This window comes from Hetaerina americana, unplaced genomic scaffold (assembly GCF_022747635.1).
Source record: "Hetaerina americana unplaced genomic scaffold, ioHetAmer1.1.p SCAF_1, whole genome shotgun sequence".
NCBI classification, from domain to species: Eukaryota; Metazoa; Arthropoda; class Insecta; order Odonata; family Calopterygidae; genus Hetaerina; species Hetaerina americana.
Window position 1 is genome coordinate 81,161,452 of NW_027286069.1, and position 22,954 is coordinate 81,184,405.

General features: G+C 35.6%; 1 protein-coding gene across 1 annotated transcript in view; it reads left to right on the forward strand.

Annotated features, from left to right (window-relative positions):
* Rok (Rho kinase) overlaps positions 1-22,954 on the forward strand; it is a 36,758-nt gene extending 13,804 nt beyond the window's left edge. Inside the window, exons 14-30 of the mRNA XM_071592146.1 lie at positions 1,905-1,913; positions 3,698-3,913; positions 4,339-4,497; positions 4,852-5,098; positions 5,625-5,861; positions 8,804-8,964; positions 10,267-10,521; positions 10,828-11,097; positions 11,628-11,721; positions 14,060-14,286; positions 14,925-15,156; positions 15,243-15,402; positions 16,129-16,207; positions 17,885-18,176; positions 18,425-18,665; positions 20,105-22,244; positions 22,438-22,954. Coding sequence (XP_071448247.1) covers positions 1,905-1,913; positions 3,698-3,913; positions 4,339-4,497; positions 4,852-5,098; positions 5,625-5,861; positions 8,804-8,964; positions 10,267-10,521; positions 10,828-11,097; positions 11,628-11,721; positions 14,060-14,286; positions 14,925-15,156; positions 15,243-15,402; positions 16,129-16,207; positions 17,885-18,176; positions 18,425-18,665; positions 20,105-20,204 — 2,979 coding nt within the window. The 3' untranslated portion in view covers positions 20,205-22,244; positions 22,438-22,954. The remainder of the gene's footprint in view (positions 1-1,904; positions 1,914-3,697; positions 3,914-4,338; positions 4,498-4,851; positions 5,099-5,624; positions 5,862-8,803; positions 8,965-10,266; positions 10,522-10,827; positions 11,098-11,627; positions 11,722-14,059; positions 14,287-14,924; positions 15,157-15,242; positions 15,403-16,128; positions 16,208-17,884; positions 18,177-18,424; positions 18,666-20,104; positions 22,245-22,437) is intronic.

The following is a 22,954-nucleotide window of genomic DNA, read 5'->3' on the forward strand; positions in this document are numbered from 1 at the left end:
TGGTAAATATTTTTTCCCATGACAAAACTTGATACACTAACACTCTTTTTGTCCTGGCAAAGTTTTCATGAATATATAAAGGGATGAGAAGTGGAATGAAAAATATGCACCCATATTTTTCACTGATGTTGCAGCAAAGAAAGTGTGTGAAAGAGTAAGTAAATATATGTCCAGCTCAGCCATCCTTAAGGGAGAAGATGCAATTTTGGTGTCACAAGGCTTTTCAAGATTTGATGAAAATACTTTTTCCGTGCATTCATGTTATTCCTTTAATTTCCATTTCACACTTGAGCTGGCGAGTGACCAAAGGTATTGCTGACCATGGTCTAATTAAGTCGGGGTTTTTTTATTTGTTAACCCCTGGAAAAGGCAGGGTGTTTTGCTGGTCACCCCTACAAATTTCTTATGCATACTACCTTGATCAAAAATTTCCCGGAATTTATTCAGAAAATTAAAAATACAAGTTTATTCATCTAAATCTATATTGTCCCCTTCAAAGTAATCCCCATCGACTGCAACACACTTATGCCAGCGCTTGATCCAATCCTCGAAACATTTTTTATATTCGGTTTTCGGTATGTCCATCAGTGCTTCCTGCGATTTTTCCATTACTTCCTCTCGGCTGCTAAAACGCGTTCCCCGTAATGGTTTTTTAACTCGATTGAACAGAAAGAAGTCACAGGGAGCCAAATCAGGTGAATTCGGTGGCTGTTGGATGGTATTTGTTGCATTTTTCGTCAAAAAAATTACGAATAACGATAGCACTGTGCGACGGTGCGTTATCATGGTGCAAAATCCACGAGTTTTCTGCCCACATTTCTGGTCTCTTTCGGCGAATTGCTTCACGCAAACGTCTCATAACGCCCAAATAATACTCTTTGTTTACTGTCTGGCCTTCTGGCAAAAATTCATGATGCACTACACCGTTGTAATCCATGAAAACCGTCAGCATTGCCTTCTTTTTTGACTGAAAACGACGTGGTTTTTTTGGTCTCGGCTCATTTGGTGAACGCCATTCACTTGCCTGATGTCTGGATTGCGTGTCGTACTCATAAACCCACGTCTCGTCTCCAGTAATGATCCTTTTGATGAATGTGGGATCGGATTCAGCCTCGCAAATCATGTCTTTTGCGACGTCAACACGGTCTCTTTTTTGCATGAAATTGAGGTCTTTTGGCACCAACTTTGCTGCTAACCCAAATCATTAACCACAATGTCTTGGGCGGATCCATAGGCAATGTTCAAGTCCTCCGCTATTTCTCTGATGGTTAATTTGCGGTTATTGACCAACATTTCTTTTACTTTATCAATTTTTTCACCGACTTTCGATGTCGATGGTCTGCCACTGCGTTCATCATCTTCGATTGACTCACGACCACTTCTGAACCGCTCGTGCCACTGGTAAACGACAGTTTTTTTTAGAGAATCGTTGCCGAAACACTTCCAACATTTCCAACGTCCGTGCGCCACTAAATCCGTTTTTTACGCAAAATTTAATACAAGTTCGTTGTTGCAAATTTAAATCCATTTCTGCAATTGTAAAAAATCGCCAACACACACAGAGATAGATGTACTCTTGGCTACGTAACTTTTGCAAATGTCAAGTTATGACACTGAGATTTAAAGGGAATATCAACAACAGATGTACCAATTTAACAAAAAAAACAGAACTCAAATCGGAACGATGGGAGCGCCACACGGTGGTTATTCCGGGAACTTTTTGATCAAGGTAGTATAGTGAAGCACAAAAACTGTTGACTGGATGAATAGATTAATGCAGTAATGTATGAAAGAAACAAAAAAGCAACTTTGGGAAATAAGATGCTAATGTTTGGCATTGTGTGATTTAAGTAAAGTAATATTTTTATTTTTTCATGCCTTCTCCATTTTGGGAATTGCTGCAGCTTGATTTTGTGAGTATATATTAATTCTTTCACAATTTTAGTTTCCATAATGATAATGATGTACAGAAAACTCGATTATCCATGTGTGGATTATACATGCTATTCTCTCTTTTCAACACCTCAAAATTTAAATTTAGTTACAATTGTAAAATAATTAAAAGATTTGAAACTTTGATAAACTTTTTAATAATAAAAGTTTGAAATACCTTGGATATTTTAAATTTTTTAAATTTTGATCACAAAATCTAAAGCCATCAATAATATTTAATGTTTTATTAACATATTTTGGTACTATCTGTACTTTCCAACTATCATTTTTCTCGCACTCATTAGCCCCGAGAATTTCATATTTTCCTTCAAGGCAAATCAAATAAATAGTTTTACTCTGCAACTAATAAGTCATGAACTATCAAAACTACATCATTTTAATTGGTATCATATGATGAACATGAATTGTATTAGTGATCCTTAGTCAATATTTGTTTTTTTGTCAATCTTTATTAATTAAAATTGGCAATTTTCTACAAAATAAAATTTAATACGACCGGTTTCAATGTAACTACATCATCATCAGGTGATTTATTTACATTGAAACTGGTCGTATTAAATTTTATTTTTTGGAAAATTGCCAAGTTTCATTAATCATGATATTCCACCATTTCACGCCTGAAATGTCTCTTTTTATTTTTGTCAATCTGTTTTTTCCTGACTACATGATTGGTTTAGTTTCTTAATAATACGTTCTGCTATTCACTTGATGGTAGTCCTGTATTCTCTTAAAATCATAGTTCCACCTTTATTAAAAATGTTCAAAAATGGAGAAATATTGTTCTTCACATTCCTAAAAAACTCTCATTAATCACAAGGAATGGAATGGGAGAGTTTGTTCCCAAATGGCAGTCACATTTTTGTAAAAAACTATTTTGATTCATATGAATTTGAATTTGTTTATAATCACAACCGTATTTTCCATGTATTTCGGTTATCCATGTTATTCAATTATCCGTGCTGCGTCATGCATTCATTAGTATGGATAATCGAGAGTTCAGTTTATCTCTTCTTTCTAGTTGTAAATAATTAAAAGATTGATGCATGTGGACAGCTGAAGCAAAGATAAATCTTGTTTCAGGTGTTCTTAAAATTTTTAATAGCTTCATAAATTAATAATTGTAAAACTATGAATATACCTTCCACTGATTTTCATTGTACAATTGCTGAGGGGTCAACATTAAGAAGCAGATGTGTGGCAGTTTTGCAGCCCCAATACAGGTGCAATGAAATTCAAAGGAAGATAATTAATAATCAACTTACAATTTCACAGACTTAGTATTTGCAATTAAAAGTATTGATGTAAGGAAATATCTGAAAAAAAATGAACATCCAATATCTCCAATCTCATAATCCATTATCAGCCCAGATCAAGTTCAAACCTTTGTTTTGAATCTAATTGCAATGATTTAATTATATAATTAATTGTCTTTATTTTAGATGTTAATTATGAAATTTTTGGAGTTTATTACTGCTATAAATTCAAACGTCAAATGAAATATTTTAAAGAGTAAATATTTTTATTTGTTTGAATGCAATTTTGAACTAAATTTTTGGTGGCTAAAGCACTCATTTCATTAATTTTGCTCTGATGTAATTTTTTCTTCACTTCTTTCTGAGTTCACGAATGCACTATTTTTAGTATTCTTGAAATACAGAAAGAAGGCAGATGAAATTTCATAATCTTCATGCCCCCATGCCTGCTTTTGCCCCTTGGTTATGGTAATTTTCTTTTGAATGTGCAGGGAGCAGGAAGAGCACATTTGGAAGGCCGGGAGCTTGCAGTACGGCATGCAGAGGAGGAAGCTCAAAGGGCACGGATTGTTGCTAAGGATGCTGAGGTCAAAGCAGAAACACTTGCAGCACAATTGGAAGCAACAATCAACAGGGAGGCCACTGCAAGATCAGAGACTGCACAGGCCCAGTCTACTCTTGCCATAATACGACATGAGCTGAAAGAGGTGTGGAAATTGTTCTTCATATATATAAATTTTATATTAATTAGTGATCTATTTTTAAATTGAGATTGGTTTTAATCTTTTAATGCATTAGTTTCATCATTTAATTTGCTAACTAATGAGTTCCCATCAACACCATTTTATTATGATAATGTTCCACAAAGAGAAATTTACTCCTAGATTTGACCCTAGGTAACCAGGAGAGTGAGTTTTAATTATTGTCTATCCAAACCAATCCTTCTTGGCTAAAATGTCATAGCTTTAAAAAGTTAAGGAATGAATATTCATTTTGCATATCAAAATGTTGATGTTGAAATGAGTTTGAATTTAGGGGAGCAATCATTTTATTGTTCATGATTGTTATGTATGTTTTTCTGTTATTTATTGCTTAGGGAAATATTTAAAGAGTGTTGATTTATATTTTTTAGGCCCAGCGAAAAGTTGATATGGAGTCTGAGGTGAGACGTAAGGCTGAATCACAACTCCAAGAAATAAGGAGGAAGCTGGAAGAAGAGCAAGGCCGAAGAAATAGGGAAATGAACAACAACCAGCAAGTGAATGAGAAAATCAGTTTTTTGGAGAAGCAGGTAATCCCATTAATCCAACGTACATTCAAAATATGACATTTCAATCTTCGTGATTGAGATAAGCTACTCTATTTCCTTGAAAACATTAACAATGTTTAGTTTTTTACTTGAAAAAAGTCATCATCTGAGGCTTCACATTGATTTTTTTACTATCTTAGTGCTTTAATTATTATTACTTAATGATTTTGAGTAAAAATATTCTCAGGTATGTTCCTAGTACCTTGAATATACCAAAGCAGCTGGTTTCAAGACAAATTTTTAGGTTTTGTGTGCAAAACTTTGCATTCCTATCAGTTTGTTTGCATAATAATTGTTTGATAACAAGGTTTCCCTTTTATTTTTTACTCATTGAAGGCCAATGAGATGCAAGAGAAACTGAAAGGGGAAGCAGAAGCTAGTGCACGCCTGAGGAAGCAAGTGGCAGAGCTGACAGTTGCACGCACGGCCGCTGAGCAAGCTCGGTCTGAGTTAAGTGCCTCGATGGCACAGATGCAGACACAGAGGGAGGCCCTTCAGCAGGAAGTGGCAGCACTTCAGGGGCAGCTGTCACAAGAGCGATCATCCCGTTCACAAGCATCTGACTTGCATCAAGAAATGGAAGGTTGGTGTTTTAAGATATACATGTATTATTGAGTATTGCTAACTCATTTATTCATACACACTTGGCTCAAGCCAATTATCATCATCCAAAATGTCTCTTAAGGTATAATGTTTTCCAGTCATGTAGTTGCGTACTCCTATATCAGCTTTATCATAATTAATGCTGCGTGTTGATAGATTCAGGCCCTTTTGTGGTTTGCTGTGAATTGTTTCATTGTTTGGGGTTAAATTGTTTCAAATGAATGTTTGGGGTTAAGAGTGTGCCGAGGAAGGCATTGCTGGATAGGGTGTCGTTGGACTACCTGTGGCCCTGGGCTGAATACAGTTGCCGATTAGACCTTATTCAGAATGCTTTTAAAACTTCTTGCTCAAGGATTATATGAGATACATTTAGCGTCACATGTTATACATTAAGTGAATGTAAAATTAAAATTTTACATTTAAAATTACATTTTACATTTAAAATTAAAATTTTACATATCATTGTCCATTTGAGAAATAATTGGAGCTTTCTTTTTTGTAATCAGCCCGTCTTCAGGCTGCCCACTTAGAAGTGGAAAGGTGGGTGGCCCGAGGTGCCAAGCTTGCTGAGGATAACAGACAGTTGGGAGAGAGAGTCTCATCCTTGGAAAAGGAGGTGGCATCACTTGCCCTTGAGCTCAAAGCATCAGAGTCTCGCTATCGTCAGGAAGTTGCAGCACACCATGAGACTCAGCATTCTTGTCTAGTCTCCAAAGAGGAAGCCAACCTTGAAGTGGTGAAAGGTAATCCATAGAATTTAGAAAAATATAATTCCTGGTAGAATTAATGACTGCTTCAAATAACATCAGGAGTACATACAGTAGAACCTGGTAATAGAAGCATAATGCGTTCTTCGATCTTTCTTGTAAAGCAAAACACTAGTTTAGTGAAACAAATTTTTTTCCATATAAATTAATGTAAAATACGATAATGTGTTCCATGCAAAAAAATTATGTACAAGATTCATCAAAAAATTATGCATACATTGTTTGAGATCATGAATCATATTCACTGTTTCTTCTATCGTAGAATGAAGGAATTGGGAATGCAAACTCGATTTGTAAAAAAAGGAATCAAAATAATTTGTTTATTATTTATGATACATACCTCATTCCTTTGAGAAAAATGTCTAGAGACATTTGACTTTGCCAACGATTCAAAATTTTACTAAAATATGACTCAGAATTGTCATTAAATAAATATCTGGCATGCATCGTCACTTTCTTATTAGGGTGATGCCTCTTTCACATGTCTTGTTCTACAACTGCAACAATAAAAACCTGCCAACTGATTACCAGTGAACAGCTTTTCCAAATTCCATTGCGGTTGAATTTACCGAAGATAATTTCCAAGTAGTAGTTTTGCTGACCTTAAAATTTGTCTGCTTAGATATTTGACCCTTTAAAGTTCTAATTTTGGGTTATCGGCTTGGAGAAATTTATTAAACATCTTTTTATTTAACTACATTACTTATGGGATTTGTGGGAGATTAAAATCAAGTTCTCAGTATTTAATAAAATGTATTTTTCAGCATAGTTAGAATATTGTTTGTGCTTGTGGAACTTGTGAAGAACTAAATAATGTAGGAACATGTGTTCTGTGTTAACCTTTTTCAGACATATCCACCAAAAAATGTGACACACAACTTACACAAATTCAAGGTTTCTTATTGCCTTGCCTCTCTCAAAAGTTCTAGGGTCAACGCCTCTTCTGCCTCCATATCCCTGAAGTATAGCATAATATTGGAGGGAGGAGTGTTTCATTTTTGTTTACTTGGAATTCAAGGCCATTATGCTCTAGCCAGTGCCCTTAAAGGCTCTTTATCCAGTGTCCATGGCTCTAGTTACTATGGGGAAAAATTTTTTCTGCTTTTTTTTGGCAACACCCTCCAGAATAGTTCTGGTAGAAGTAAAAATAATGCCCATTGAGTTTTTGATTTACTGGACAGGAAAGCATGTTACTCAGGGTCTGTCTTCAATAGATAATGCAGTCGAAACAATTAAATAGGAATATGAAACTTCAAAATATTAATTTATTTAATCCAAATTTTTGCACATTCAAAAAAATTCAAGTGAGGAAATACCTTGTATTTAAATTATGGAATACATTTTTATGTAAATTAATTAACAATGCATTAAAAATCTCATGTTCAATTCGATTTACATTCACAATTCTTTTGCCAGTTTCTGTGATTTTATATCATCTGCCTTCCTCTTTTTCATAGAAGTACGAGGTCTGTTCAAAAATATCATGAATTTCGAATTTTTGTGGGTTATGTATATTTGTATATTTGATTTTCGATTCTTTTGTGGTGTCATGTTGGTACTTATGTCTCTCATTTATACTGAAAAGTTTGGCCATTTTGAATGTTCAATAATTGTTGACAGCTGTTTTGCTTGGATATATTTTGGCTTGTCTTCAATTTTTGCCTGTTCTAAAAAAATGGATCAAAGTATCCGTGTCAAATTTTGTGTGAAAAACGAAATTGAGTGCGTGGATGCATTCCGAATGTTGACTGTGGCATATGGAGAAGCTACCTTGGACCGAAGCAACATTTATCGGTGGTACAAAATGTTCTCATAGGGGCCAGGGAGATGTGAATGACAAAGTGCATGCCGGATGCCCAAGCATGTCAACAGCAGACGAAAACATTGATGAAATGAAGAAAATAATATTGGCCAATTGTCAAATCACTGCTAGAGGAGTTGCTGAGGACCAAGAACGGCAACAAATTAACATTGCTAATGAGGTGTTGGACTCTATCTGTGACAACCCAAATTTGCTCCAGAGGGTCATAACTGGTGATGAATCATAGGTTTATAGTTATGACATGGAAACTAAAGCTCAATCATACCAATGGAAGCTGCAGCATGAGCCAAGACTGAAAAAAGCACGCCAAGTTCGGTCAAATGTGAAAGGTTTGGTTACAGTTATCTTCGATTACAGAGGCATGGTGCATCATGAGTTCTTGCCACAGGGTAGAACGATAAATAAGGAATATTACCTGCAAGTTATGTGCAATTTTTGCCATCGAAGCAATCTGCCACAAACGCCCGGATTTTTGGAAGAACAAAAATTGGCTTTTGCACCATGACAACACCCCTGCTCAGACATCGTTGCGTGAAGTTTTGGCCACATACAACACACTAATGATGCTGCAGCCACCGTATTCCCCAGATCTGGCTCCTAGTAACTTTTCTTGTTCCCGAAACTAAAGAGGCCCATGAAAGGACGATGCTACGCTACGATTGACGAGATAAAGACTGCATGGAAGGAGGAGCTGAACCAGATCACAAAAAATGATTTTTTGAAGTGCTTCAAAGATTGGGAAAAACGTTGGCACAAGTGTATAATATCTAATGGGGATTACTTTAAAGTGGACAAAATAGATATTCACGAATAAATAAATAATTTTTGAAAAAACACAAAAATTTTGATACTTTTTGAACAGGCCTCGTAAATATAGTCTGAAGAGAGTCTCATCAAAAGATAAGTCTTTTGATGCGACTGAAATGACGGGAGCCTGCAGAAAATAATTCAAACAGTAATTAATGTAATCATGATGGAAAGCAAACCCATGTGTTTTAAAGTGAGTCTTTTACTGCAATAATTTGACCCAGTTTTCCTAGGCCTTGTTGCTTTTCTAGAATATGATTTGTGATTTTATTTCATTACTTGTTTACAGGGTTGCAGGCCAAATTGAATGAGGAAAAAAGTGCTCGTCAGAAGGCTGAACTATGCTGGCAAGAGAAAGAGAGACAAATGTCAATGTTATCAGTTGATTACCGGCAAATTCAGCAGAGGCTTCAAAAGCTGGAAGGAGAGCATAGGCAGGAGGTTGAAAAGGCAAGTTAATGTAGAATTCCTCCTGTTCATTAGTATATTCTCGAAATGTAAACCAAAAATACCTCTCAACAACTACCACTCTTTATCAATTGTATTGAAGTCTTCTGTATTTGTCTTCATCTTAAACCTCTGTATTTTATCCATCATTTACCATACCCAACTCATCATAGGCCAATGCATAGTTACCTCTTTTGATGTTCAGTAAACATACAATTCTTGGGGCATTGTAGTCCAGTGGGTGGAGTGCTGTTCTACGGACCAGAAAGCCTAGGTTTGATTCCTGGGTTTGAATCTCAGGCACCCTTGCCTTCACCCATGCTGCATGACATTTTGGGTACCAGATCTTCCTTTTAAACCTTAGGTGGCACAGGGAAAGAAACTGGCCCCCTACCGTGATTTGTGAATCTCACACGCTGTTGGGCTTAGTACTGGGTGATCTCCACCCTCGCCTATCAAACCAACCTTTGAGTAGATACATATGGTGGTAAACACCCAATCCAAGGCATGATGTGACTTAACTGTATATTTTGTTGGATTCATGTTCATGCTAAGAAATGATTTTCTCATGACCTGTTTTAATGAAAACAGCAGCTTGCAGAAGCAATCAGGTGCCAACTTTGGTTAAATTTGAATAGAATTTTTATGAATATGTATTTGTTAATCTTCATCTAGTGGTTTCATCACTTGGAAATATCTGACAACTTAAGTAATTTACACCGTCATATGTTTGACTAATATTTTTACTTGAGAATTCAAAAATTAGAATATTTTCACAAATAATAAATGTTTAGTTAATTTCTCCAGCATGATGATAGTATTTATGAATACCCTACTCTACCTCAAAACTTAGAAAATATTATTCATGACTATTGGAACTACAAAATAAATTGTTACTTAATATTATGATTTTCCAGTTACCTTATTACCTAAACTCTTCTCACATGATTTTTGTGTTAGAATAATATGTGCTGGTACCTCCATTCAATAACATCTGGTTTATGTTCATCTTTTACCTTGAAAACTAGTGTGTTTGAAATTAAAATGTCTTTAATGTACAAGGTAAATCTTGAGTATGATTGGATTTCTGCATACATTTTCTGCTTCCAAATTACTTTCATGGCAGCTTCATTTTTTTGTGAACTCTTTAATTAAAAAATGCTGCACAACTGCAGAACTCTGGAACAAAACATAAGTTTGAACATTTCTTATTTATTTAGTGTTGTCTCACGTGTATGGGTTTCTGTTCTCCAAAGACGTGTTTTGTGAATTGCTCCATTTTATTTTGGTTTTAATTTTTGGCAGGTCAAAGCACTGGGTATCCAGGTGGAGCAGGAACAGCAGAGGAGGTCTACAGTACAGTCAGATCTTGGATCAGCAACATCTGAAGTGGCTCATCTGCGTGCCAGGGAAACTCAGTTGAGCTCTGAGGTGGACTCATTAAGAGTCAGCAAGAGGGCGGCAGAGGATGAGGTGAGACGTCTGCAGGCTGCGCGGTCAGTGGAGGAAATGCAGGCCAGGGAACTGCAAGACCAGCTGGAGGCTGAACAGTACTTCTCAGTGAGTTTGAAGTTGTCATCCACTGCTCTGTGTTTCATCATTGTTTTGCTAATTTTTACAAGGAAGACTCCTCAACTGTCAAATCAAAGCCATTGTCTTTTTTTCAATGTCTGATGGCACTACATACAACTAGTATGACACACCTTACCTTCATATCTTATTGCTCATATAGCTTGTCTTATCTTTATATCTTATCTACTCTCTTATTGTATAAAGGTGTAGCATTTGTTGGTAGCTATACCACAGGCAACATCAAGGGAAGGTGGAATAGTTTGACCTGGATGTCTCTTTTGTTATCTTTTACAGACTCTATACAAGACAGAAGCACAGGAAGTCAGGGAAGAAAGCGAGGAGAGGTATAGAGCTGTCCAGGAATTGGAAGAAGAGAGGGTTGGTCTCACGCAGCAATTGCAGTTAGCCTTAGCCAGGGCTGACAGCGAGGCATTGGCTCGCTCCATCGCTGAGGAGACAGTGGCTGACTTGGAGAAAGAGCGAACAGTGAGAGAACTTGAGGCCAATGATCTTTCTGCCAAGCATCATTCAGAAATAACAGCTCGAGACAATTCAATTACTGCTGTGAGTGATTTTGCATTATTTTGTTGTGCTAAACTTTTATGATTTTCTCTATATGGAAAATTGAGTTTATTAGTCAGTCATTTTATTAATATATTATTCATGAATAGCACATAATGCCATGATGCAATGAGTATTCTCTTGTTATTGAAATTTTAATTAAAAGAAAATATGGCAGCAGCATAATAATTGAGGACTCAAGGTGTGCAAGGTGTTTCTCATGGAAGGCAGTATATCCGCATGCTATATCGTAGGGATCAGAATCAAAGCTGGGTGAGGGAAAGGAGGGTGGATTAATGTTGAGAAAGCCTTCCTGGAAGGGAGTTGAACAAAATCCCCATCTGTGGAAATGCAGGGTATTAGTCATCTCCCTAAAGTAACTCATGAGGTTATTCACCTGGTTGGTTAGTGCAATCAATTTCAAGTGGAACAAAGGTGAACTTAAAACTTACTCCCACATTTAATTAAAATTTGTGTCATAAACCTATTCTCCATGTTGGATGTTTGTAATGATATTATTCCATTTGTTTCAGTTGAGAGAAAGGGAGGCAGAGCTTAAGAGTTCACTTGATCAGTTAAGAAAAGAAGGAGAAGACCTTAAGCACCAATTGAAGAAGATGCAGGAAGGTAAGATTTTTTAAGTTTTTCCATAGTTGTTGTTTGGTCCAGGTTTTTTGGATCCTAAAAGTTTTTGAAGGAATGTAAATGAATGTTAGAATTTAAAGGTGTAAGCATGTGATCAGATTAAAATGGAGCTAAACTTAGGTTAATTTGTTGAGAATATGGATAATAAATATTTCAATATATCAATTTTTAATGCTTAATCATGTTAATTTTTAATGGAAAAAATATTTTTTTCATCAGTATTTTGTTTCTTCTTGCACTCGATGGAGTGGTTTAGTGGCAGAATCATTAAACTTTTAAATTCATACTTATTGGTCCAGATCCAATTCATAGAAAATATCTGAATCTGATTACTTTTACTAGTCCAGTTTAAATCCCCAGGGATTTATTGATCTGACCATCCTTAGTTATTTTTGTTTTGGAGACTTAAGTGTCGCAGCTCCTGTGCTCCTGACTTAAGTGTCAATCACTTTAGCAACCAATCTTCCTTTGGTTATTATAAAGCATTCCAGTGAGTGACATTTATGACTCAACAATACTGACACCACGTGAATTCCATGAAAAAAAATGTCATGGTTTTTAACTGTTCTCTAATTTAAAAAAGAATTGGTTCATGTATTGCATTTTAATGTATCTGTAATAATTTTACTAATTTAAATGTCTATTATGCAGGAAATTGGTATTTTTTTCTATAAATCCTTTCAAAATATGCAGTAGGGTCAAAATATTGGAGTCACTCTGTTATTGAACCCACAACAAATGATTCTTAACCCTCTTTAAGTGCTGTGTCCTGCTAATGGTATTAGGGAAAAGTGCGGAGGGTAATTTAATCAAATGTATTATCTGTGGGAAAAAATATTTAGAAGCCATTTTTTAAGATATATATGTGCAGTGTTTTTTATTGTATAGTAACTGAATTAGGCAACACTTATGGATGAATTTTACATCCTCTTAGCAAATAATTGTAATTGTTTTTGCCTATGAAATACGAACAACATTTTTTTAGCAATAAAAATTTTATTTCCGCAACAAAATGAACCAAAAAATTATTAAAGAATCACTTTTGAGTTTTATAAAGTTTAGTCTACCTATGCACAGTCACGTTTTGTAGAAAAGACTGTTCTTACAGGTTTTGTTGGACCGTTCATCTAGCATATATGGCTAACCAAACAAATGCTACGTATTGAAATGTAATGAAATAATTGACTTAGTAATTCCACACACTTCTTGTGTGGGGAAGTGTGGAATTACTAAGTCAATTATTTCATTACATTTCAATATGTTATGCAAATTCCACAAAGTTACGCCTGAGACAACAAATGCTACGTACACCTTTTTTACGATGTATGCACACTGTTTGGGGCCATTTTCTCATCTGGCCTTGAATTCCGCTACAAACTCCACAGTTCTTTTCTTTTTTACGTGGATGTTGCTCCTGTCTGGCATTTGATCTACCTACACAAGGAGATATGCCACATACACACACACAGCCATATCTCAAGAGACTTAATGATGCTTGAAGTGTATTGATGCCTTGTCATCATTGTCATTAGACTATTTCTTTATATATGATGAAAGAAAAATTTAAACATATGTATTTGCTGGAAATCGCGCTTGATTTAACTGCATGCTCATAAGGGAAAAAGGCGCTGAATCTCAAGGCTAAAAGAGAACCAACTGTGCTCTTCGCATATTATTTACTATTTACTTTCTATCTCAAGTCGGTAAAAGAAACAAACCCTATTAGAAAGAGAAATGCTTACAATGCCATCACATTACATAGAACCCAAATGATTTCCTTGGATTGAAGTCAAGAGAAACCAACACAGTTTTCATAGTAATGCTTTCACTAGTGTCGTATCACCTAAGTCCTAACAGTTATTATCAAGACAAATTTATCATGAAGCATTCAAAAGTTTGCAGAATGGAACAGATTAGCTTTTCTGTGGGATGCCATAGTGAAAAGACCACTCAGCAAAAGAAATGAGCATAGCATTAGATGGAGCTTCCACAAATGTAAACAGTTCAACATAAAAATTACATTAAGATGTATACCTTAGGAGAAGTATTTAAAATACAAAATAAAAATTTAAAAAACTTGCTACATAAAGCAGAGACGTCATATTTGTGATAAAAGAAACAATGCACAATTTGCAATAAAAAATTAATAAATTATAGCGATTCAAACAATAGCTTACGTTTGAGCTGATATATCGGCCCACTGCACTAAAAGGTTTAAATACAAAGTTAAGGATTTAGTAGTAGGAATCAGCTAGTTGTAGGTGTAAACTAATAAAGGAGTTAGTTGGAAAACATGTTTAATTTTGTGTTACCTTTGCAGAGGCAAATAAAGCTGCTTCTGAGGCTGAAGAATTTGATCGCCTTCGAAAGCAACTTCGTCAGGAACAGGTGTTGAAGATGCAGGCTGTAAATAAATTGGCAGAAATAATGAATCGAAAAGACGTTGTTGCTGGTGTCGGGGTTGGAGGAAGGAAGGGTAAGGTGTCATCAGCAGACCTACGCCGAAAGGAGAAGGACTGTAGAAAACTTCAACAGGAACTCACAATGGTATGAAAAAATTCTTTGGCACATTGTCTTCATTTTAACCATAAATTTAGGGCTCATGTTAAAACATTGGGAATCACTGGTGTGTTAACATGGTATGAAAGCTTTGAAATATGTTGTTGATTTGCAAAAAATATCAAAGATTAGAGACTTGTCAATTTAACATTCATCAGCGTGGTTTGTGATGAATCATAAGTTCTACGATGATTTTATGGAGTCATGTCAGCTGCCAATGCAAATAAATTGTTGAAATCACTTGTAAAACATTTTTCCACTTCTGTAGAATCTATGGTGATTAGGTTTTGTCTATCGAAATTACGGGAAAAAACATCTAGAGAAGGAAATTACATAAATATAAAATCAGTGTATTAAATTATCAATATGTAATTCAATGTTGCAGAGTTGAATACTGCTGTTATCATATGCCGCTCTGTGTTCTGTGCAGACCAGTTAATATTCTAATTAAAGTTGTGACCCTAAATATTTTTATATTGCTGGTGATGTGTATAGTTAATTTCTGTAGAGACATAGAAAGTGTTAGTAAATTATGGACAAGCTGAACTTCTATGATGCATTGTTTAAACAATATTAATATATCCATTTGTGTGAGCAAATACTAAGCTTATATATGCTCCAAACAGGAACGTGAGAAGTATGGGCAAATGTGTATAAAGTATCAGAGGGAGGTGCAGGAGTTGCAGGCACAGGTGATGGAAGAGAGTACCACTAGGGTGCGCCTTCAGATGGAGTGTGACAGCAAGGATTCTGAAATAGAGCAGTTGCAAGGTCGCCTAGCCGCATTATCCTCGGAAACAGCATCCCTGTCTAGTGGGGGAGCTGCTGCAGATAATGACATGGAAGACTCTATCCAAGGTGACTAAAATTTCCATTGATGACTTATGTAAGGGTTTAAATATTTTATAATTTATATTTTAATTACTTTTTTATTGACTTTACAGAGTCCCGTTTGGAGGGTTGGCTTTCTGTGCCAAACAAGCAGAATATTCGCAGGCATGGCTGGAAGAAACAGTATGTTGTAGTGTCATCAAAGAAGATAATATTCTACAATTCAGAAGTCGACAAGGCAAATGCTGACCCTGCACTCATTCTGGATCTCAAGTTAGTGCTTTTTCAGTACTAGTGTCTACGAATGAAGTTAACTAATGTAAATGCTCTTGAGGTATCATTATTTCTAGGTGCCCTTTCATTCTATGTTGCTTCTACTATTTAATACAACTTAAAGTAAAATTCTTTAAAGATATTTCACATACCAATCCAATGGTAATTCATGATAGTGATATTGTAAGGAAAGAAGAATTGAAAGAAAAGTTGCCACTTTTTAATATTGTGATTCATATGTAAAAATATTTACGCGAAGCTTCACAAAAGTAATTAAATGTGTGTGTATATTTTGTTACTTTTTTGAAGGAGACTTTTTGCACGTTAGTTGTCCTAAAGGTTTTGAGTAATGGAGCAAATTTTTTCAAGGTATTTGCAGTTGCTATTTTTTTGCTATCTGTTGCAATATTTCTAACTTTGTCTTTACTTGCAGCAGATAAATTTTGATCAAAAATGTTCCTAGATTCTTGATCATTTCTTCATAAAAGCAATGAAACTCGAACATTAGATGCTTTAAATGATGGCATTATATTATGGTTGGAGACTTGAGTTACTATTAAATGCAATTATCACAAGGGTGACACACTCTTGAAAATTTCATCAAGCCACAATATTTATTTTAGGCTAATGATGTTATTATTTGGAATTTTTAAATGAAAATATGAATTTGTATTTCGATTGAAGTATTCCTTATTGTCTTCTAATGAATTACATCATTTTTTTTAGCAAAGTGTTCCATGTCCGGTCTGTAACCCAAGGAGATGTTATTAGAGCTGATGCCAAAGATATACCACGAATATTTCAGGTAATTTGAAATTACTGCAATTTTATACCAAATTCTCATGCACTATTGAAACACTTAAGGTGCCTAAGCTTGGTATTTTATGGTGTCCAAGCTTTGGTTGCCCCTCCTTTTTCTTCCCATGTTAATCACCTACTCCCTACATCCTTAGTCATGACTTTCTCTCTTCTATAATGTATCCCTTTGCCTACATCTTTACACTTTCTACATCATGCATATAGACTAAGGGGAATAAATTTTTTCATGAAAAAGTTTGACGTTGGGTTTCCATGGAAATACTTGTTTTCAGGTCCCCTGAATACATTTTGGCCATTCTTCAAATGTCTTATTTTTATGGTAAATTTAAATTAAAACCTATTAACCTTGAGCAGTACAAAATGTGAAATTTATCATTTTTATTAAGAGATCAATTGATTAGAAATTGGCCAAAATCAACCCACCTATGTCACAGTTCAAGTCTTCTTTCATCATGTGACCATAGTGCCACCTCAAAAAATACAATAGTAAAGAGAAGGAAATATGAGAGCCATTTTTCATTGATAGAAACAAATTTCCTGTGCCATTCCAATTTGATTTTCTTAATAAAATATGAAATAATTAAGTTATTTATATGGGACTTAAGCCATTATACAGTTAAAGATTTTTTTATTCAGTTAACCATTTATCATATCTCATGATAAAATTTATGCTAAATGGCCACTCAGTGAGAAAAAATTAGGGAATATGAAACTTGTATTAGTTGAATTTGTTATTTGAAAGGAGGTAATGGATAGCTCAGGTCATTTGCTCTATTAGGGATAAGTGGGAAATTTGGTAGGGGTAAAATTTTCAGGGAATGGGGTAAGAATGGGTGGAGAGGAAATCCCAGTCTAGAAATATGCACTCACTTTATTTAAAAAATGGGGGAAGTAAGGGAATGAGCCAAAGTGTTGGAAAAGTTAGAAATGTAATGTTCAAATCAGTGATATGATATGGTGGTAGTACTGTGCCTTTAAATTGTGAAATAAGTTAATGTTTGCCATAAGGCATAATGATCTGGTAGAAACCAAAACTATAGTGCAACCAGTTTCCAATTTAGAAAAGTACAAATAAGGGGTTTGACTGTATTTCTAAGAAACTAACACTGTAGTCATGAAAAATTCACATTGTAATTTATGCTATAGAAAGCTATATAAGCATGAAAAAGATAAATTTATTTTAAATTGACCATATAAGTACCAGTGTTCATGAATCTGGTGTTAGGTCCATACTGTGAATTCTTGATTAAATTCATCCACTCAGTTGCTTTTCTCTCTGAATGCATGTAGACTGTAAATAAAAAACTCAGCAAAGAAAAATTCATTTTCCTGTTTGTGCATCATAAAAATATTGAGTGCATGACATTGGTTTTTGTGAAAAACTGAAAAACAAAATCGCCATGAGATATTAGCTCAGAAACCGCTCGATAAAATTCAAGGAGTTTGTACATTTTATTAATATCAGAGGATATATAAATATCATCTCGGGAGGTGTATAATCTCGTAACCTTTCCTTTTACCAGGGTTGCTATTTTGCAAGTAACTGTTCTCTTTTAGGAATGTATACTTTAAGTAACTATTGACCTTCAGGCTTTGTTTGTGCTCTGTGCAGTCATTTTTTTATGAAGTGGGTTTTCTAAAGGTTTACTAAATCCCTTTGCAGTTGCTGTATGCAGGAGAGGGTGAAGCCCGTCGCCCTGAGGATGGAGCTCCCTTGTTGCCCGGAGTTGTGGGTCCTGGGGGAATTGTGGGTGGAGTGGTAGGAGTCGGTGATGGAGGTGTCGGTGGCCATCCACCTGGATTGGGCGGAGGAGGAGATGATAAGCCAGGAGGCTCATTCCCTCTCAAAGGCCATGAGTTCCTGCAGATATCGTTTCATATGCCTACAACCTGTGAAGTCTGCACGAAGCCCATTTGGCATATGTTCCGTCCTCCTCCGGCTCTTGAGTGTCGACGTATGTATTAAGTGAACAACAAATGTTGACTGACTGGTATAGCTTTCATCACTTGAATCACCCTAATGACTATTGAATATTCTGTGAACTTTTGCATGCTTAAACATGGGAATTTATCTTCTCTATGTTTCTTCTTGACATTCATGGATTAGCTAATGTCACAACAATGCAATGTTATGCCAGATGCAGCTTTTTTTAAAATTGAAATTATCTGTGTGAAAGTAACAATTGCTTTCTTGTATTTGCAGGGTGTCGCATCAAGGTGCACAAAGACCACTTGGACCGTAAAGAAGAAGTTATTGCACCTTGTAAAGTCCATTATGATCCAAACTCAGCCAGGGAGCTCCTGGTATTGGCTGCAAGTACTGATGATCAGCAGCTGTGGGTGGCACGCCTTGGGAAAAAGATTCAGAAATGCGGTTATAAGGCCAACAGTTCGGGAGGTGCCTTTACTGATGGTAGTGCCGCTGGTGCCAAAGTGTCTCCCAGGTATGTGCCATTGTATTTGAAGACATTTATTAATGATAATGTAATAATTCATGACTTCAGTAAGTTTCTTTTGTTCATAAATTCACCTGATGTGTGGATATGCCGGTAGAATATCTTGAAATTCTAGGAATTTCATGAAAGATGATTACAAATATCTTCTGATAATACTTTTTCATTTTAATTTTCTGTTTGCCATAGCTTGAGGAAAGTAAATGGTCCAGATTTTGTGGGGGCTATTTTCTTGGCTGATATAGTTCATCCACTTTATGATAGTTATGATCATGATGATTGTGAAACAGTATGTTAGCAGGCAGAGTTTATATTTGAAAAAGAATCGTCTATGGTAGGAGAAGTGCATAATGACCAATGGATAGCAGCAGTGTTTGCACATCCTATGATATAATGTTTTTCTTTTTAACCCTCCTTTCCCTTACTTTCTTACCCTATTAATATCTTCAAGGCTGTCACCATAAAATGCTCAAACCCTTGCCCAAACTCTTATATATATGGGTAAATATCTAAATTAATCCCTCAGACAAGTTATGTTATCTAATTCAATGAACAGCTGAAAGTTCATGGCTGGAATTTGGTCTTTCTATTGATCCTTGATACTTTCTTTAAGTCAGACTTCGATATTAAGGCAAAGTAGAACACATTGCATCGAGTGAATGAAGTCACATTTTCATATATTTCTATGTTGACTAATTTTTTTTAAATTCTTTAGAAATCTGTAATCTTAAAAATGGTATTTTAAGCAGTCATACATCAAATTTATTTTAATATTCTACTGTTTAAGTAAAGTTACTAATAAAAATAAATAAAATATTTAATAAAAATCTGTGGAAAAGTACTAAGTCCTTTTATTATGGAAATTTATTTTTATTTTGTTACATTTTTCTGGTTGAACTACATGACATCAAAGATGTCTGGGTAAATTCTGGAAAAATTATTTTGATTAAAATATTGGAATTTAGCACACCATTATAAAAATGTGGGAAAAAGACTGATTTATCAAAGAAATTGATTATGCATTTTCCCTGTTTTATGTAATAAATAAATGATGATAGTTCTAATTGTTTTCATCATGCTTATAATTTATGTATCTCACCATATTCATTCCGAAGCAATTGAACATTATGTACATATAGTGGCGTACTGGCATGTTTTTCTCTAGGTATGTAATATTTTGAATTCAGACATAGCTTCACCTAACAATTTGGATTTCATAACGTTGTATCACAGTTTCTAAACTCATGTTGACCTTCCATTGACTGCATTAATAAATTGAAATGTTTTGTACATGCAGGTCCTTTTAAGGTCTATTTTACATCCTCGCTCTTTGGTCATATCAAAGGTATAGGTAAATTCTTTAGTGCATACCTCATTGTGGCTGCAGCGTTGGTATGCTCTTGAACTGAAATGTGTGTATCTCCTGTCAGGGAATCCACTCGTTCCACCCTTAAGCCGTACGTGCAGCAGCAAGGTCATCAGCAGCGATCGGCCACCTTACCAGCCAATGCATCATCCACGGCCAAGTGATGCACAGAGTGAATGGGAACAATCCTTGTGTGGCATTTGTGGGTTTGACAGTTCTTGTCCGAGTGCCTGTTGCATGTAATTCCTCTTTTGGGAACAGAGCGGAGCAGCGAATGAATAAGAATGTGCTTGCACAGTCTTTTTTTCTGCGGAAACAATGTGCTGTATCTGTTCTTGCCTCAGACATCCATGCTCAATGTATTCCCAAGGAAGAGGTCGACTGGAGTGTCTTCTGTTCCTCTTCCCTTAGCGGTAGTAATTCCCTTTGGATCTTTCGTATTTCTGGCATATGTATTTCTTATACTCATGTTGGCAATAACTTCCTTGTCTCTTCAGCAATAGAAAACCCAGAGAGCGTAAAAGTGTGTGTTTGTGTCTGTGTGTGCATGTTTAAGAGAGGGTGAATGAATGTCATGAGAGTTAGAATGTGGATCGTGAAGGATTATTGTGGGGTAATTCCTGTTACATGTATTTGTTAAAATGTGGTTGGATTGCGAGTATTTCCTTCATAGTTCTTGCACCTCCTTAGATGTGGATGTTTTTTTATAATATGATGCCCTCTTCCAGTCAAATTTTGATGATGGATGGGCATAATAATTGAATCTGAATTGTTATTTGTTTCATTGGAAAATCGAAAGAAATTATTCTCTCAGTATTCAAGGTATGTATTTACCTTGCAAATGGAATTGTGCTGTTCTCTCCTTTAGAAATGTGTGGCCTCTAAAGCCTATTCTTTATAGAGCCACTAATTATTTTCACAATAATTGTTAAATCAAACTTGTTGCCCTTTTTTAGTCCTGACTTACTGCTGTTGAACCTATTTTTGTCCAACCAACGAATTAGGGAATTTTAAGTTGCTTCTCTACAGCCATTCTCTTTCTCTTGTTAAGACATTAAAGTTGGCCAAGTACATGAAGTTAAAACATGAACAAGAAGGAATGAAAAGTGATTTACCATAACCACATAATCATGTAATCTGCATGAAAAGGTGCATTTAAGATGGAGTAGATGTTTTGGTATTAATGTATTTAGTGAATGTTGGTAATCTCACAAAGGCAACAGTGAAATGCCGTAAGTCATGTTCACCATCCAATGTTTGGAGGTGTTCCACTTCCTGTCTTGCCTCAGTTTGTCCAGGCTTCAGGCAAGGGTGACATATACTTTTGGAATGCAACACCAAGTCCTCTGTGCAACCTTAATTAGTGCATAAGGCATTTTATTGGTCTAACGTACTAGGGTTTTGCCTCATTACTAATTCCTGATTGATAGAGGGAACTTTGCTCAAAATCTGTGATGTTTTTTTTACTGAAATGTTATCCTGGTCAAATTTAATGGAGCAGTCATGTGATGTGTGTGTTCACTCATCATTTCCCTTAACTCCTGAGCCCCTCACATTGTGAACCCTTTAGCTGCTGCCTCGCCTATGTTATGTATCCTAGGTGCCTTCGTCCAGTGCTTCGGACGGGGATAATGGGGTGAGAGAAGGAAGGGGGATGGGCACATAAGCAGCAGGTTTGCTCAAGTTTAAGTCATTGGGGAGAAAGGTAATCAGGTTTGTAGTTGTGGAGAAGGATAATGCAATCTTTACACCATTTGTAGTCCTTTCTCACTGATGGGTCAGTTACTGAGTGCCTAGGCTTGTAATGTGAAGTGCATTGTGCCTATTGTTCTTTGTGTTGCCTTCCAACGAATGGCCTTTGTGGTGAAGATGGTGCAAAAGACTTAAATGAATGTATGTTTGGAACAATTGTGCCTATCGAATTGGCTTAAAACACTTTGTTAGCTTTCTTTAAACTTACAGGAAAAGATAAACTATTTTGTAGATACAGCCAAGTGCTGAAATTTATGTGAATGTGAAATACTTTGTACACATTAAATAAATATGTTAATTCATATTTAAATTGCCCTTTTTGTCTTCACAGTATGCATAATCTAATGACAATGTATGGGATGGAAGCATCAATATTATTAATGGATGGTTAGATGTCATGACCTCTGAAAGATGTACAGTTGTCTGTTAGCAACTGTGTTTCTTCTGGTAAGGTAACTCATTGACTATCTCAGTAATTTTTATTTTGGTGATAAATTTTTGAACGAATACTCATGAAATTGAGGCAAATTTCAATATTTTATTCATTGAAATTAAAATGGTGATATTAGCAATCCATTCAAAAGTTTCTAATTACCTTGTAAAGGCTTCTGCTGTGTGATATTGTGAAAGTTCCTTATCTTCCAGGAATTCTTTTGCTTTGGTCCATCTTTCCGGAATGACAGTAGTAATGGTATTTCAGTCAGTCTTTTCTGATACACTCTTATTGGTCATTTAAATTTTTGTTGAACACTCATTCCCAAATGCTGGGAATCATATATCCGGTCTATTGAAGCTTTTGGCTTTTGGTTGAGTTCTATAGGTTCCTGTTTGGTCTTGTCCAGATATGCTCTCAGAAATGGTGAACAGGTGTGTTTGCAAAATCACTCTAATATTCCAGGGAAAGACATCCTACTGCTATGGATGTGGTCAGAATAGGAACTTTCATTGCTGCATTTCACTTCATAGGTAACATCATTACGTACATGGCTCTGGATATCTGCTAGCAACTGGTCCTTGGCATTGCATAGTTCTGCTGTCTTGGTGGCACAGTTAAATCTTGTTTCTAGCATCAAGACTTCTGACCAATACATGGTGACTGCAATCGGCAAACTGCTTTTCCCACAAGGTATGAAGAAGAAGTCCCAACAGATAAAGACTTTTC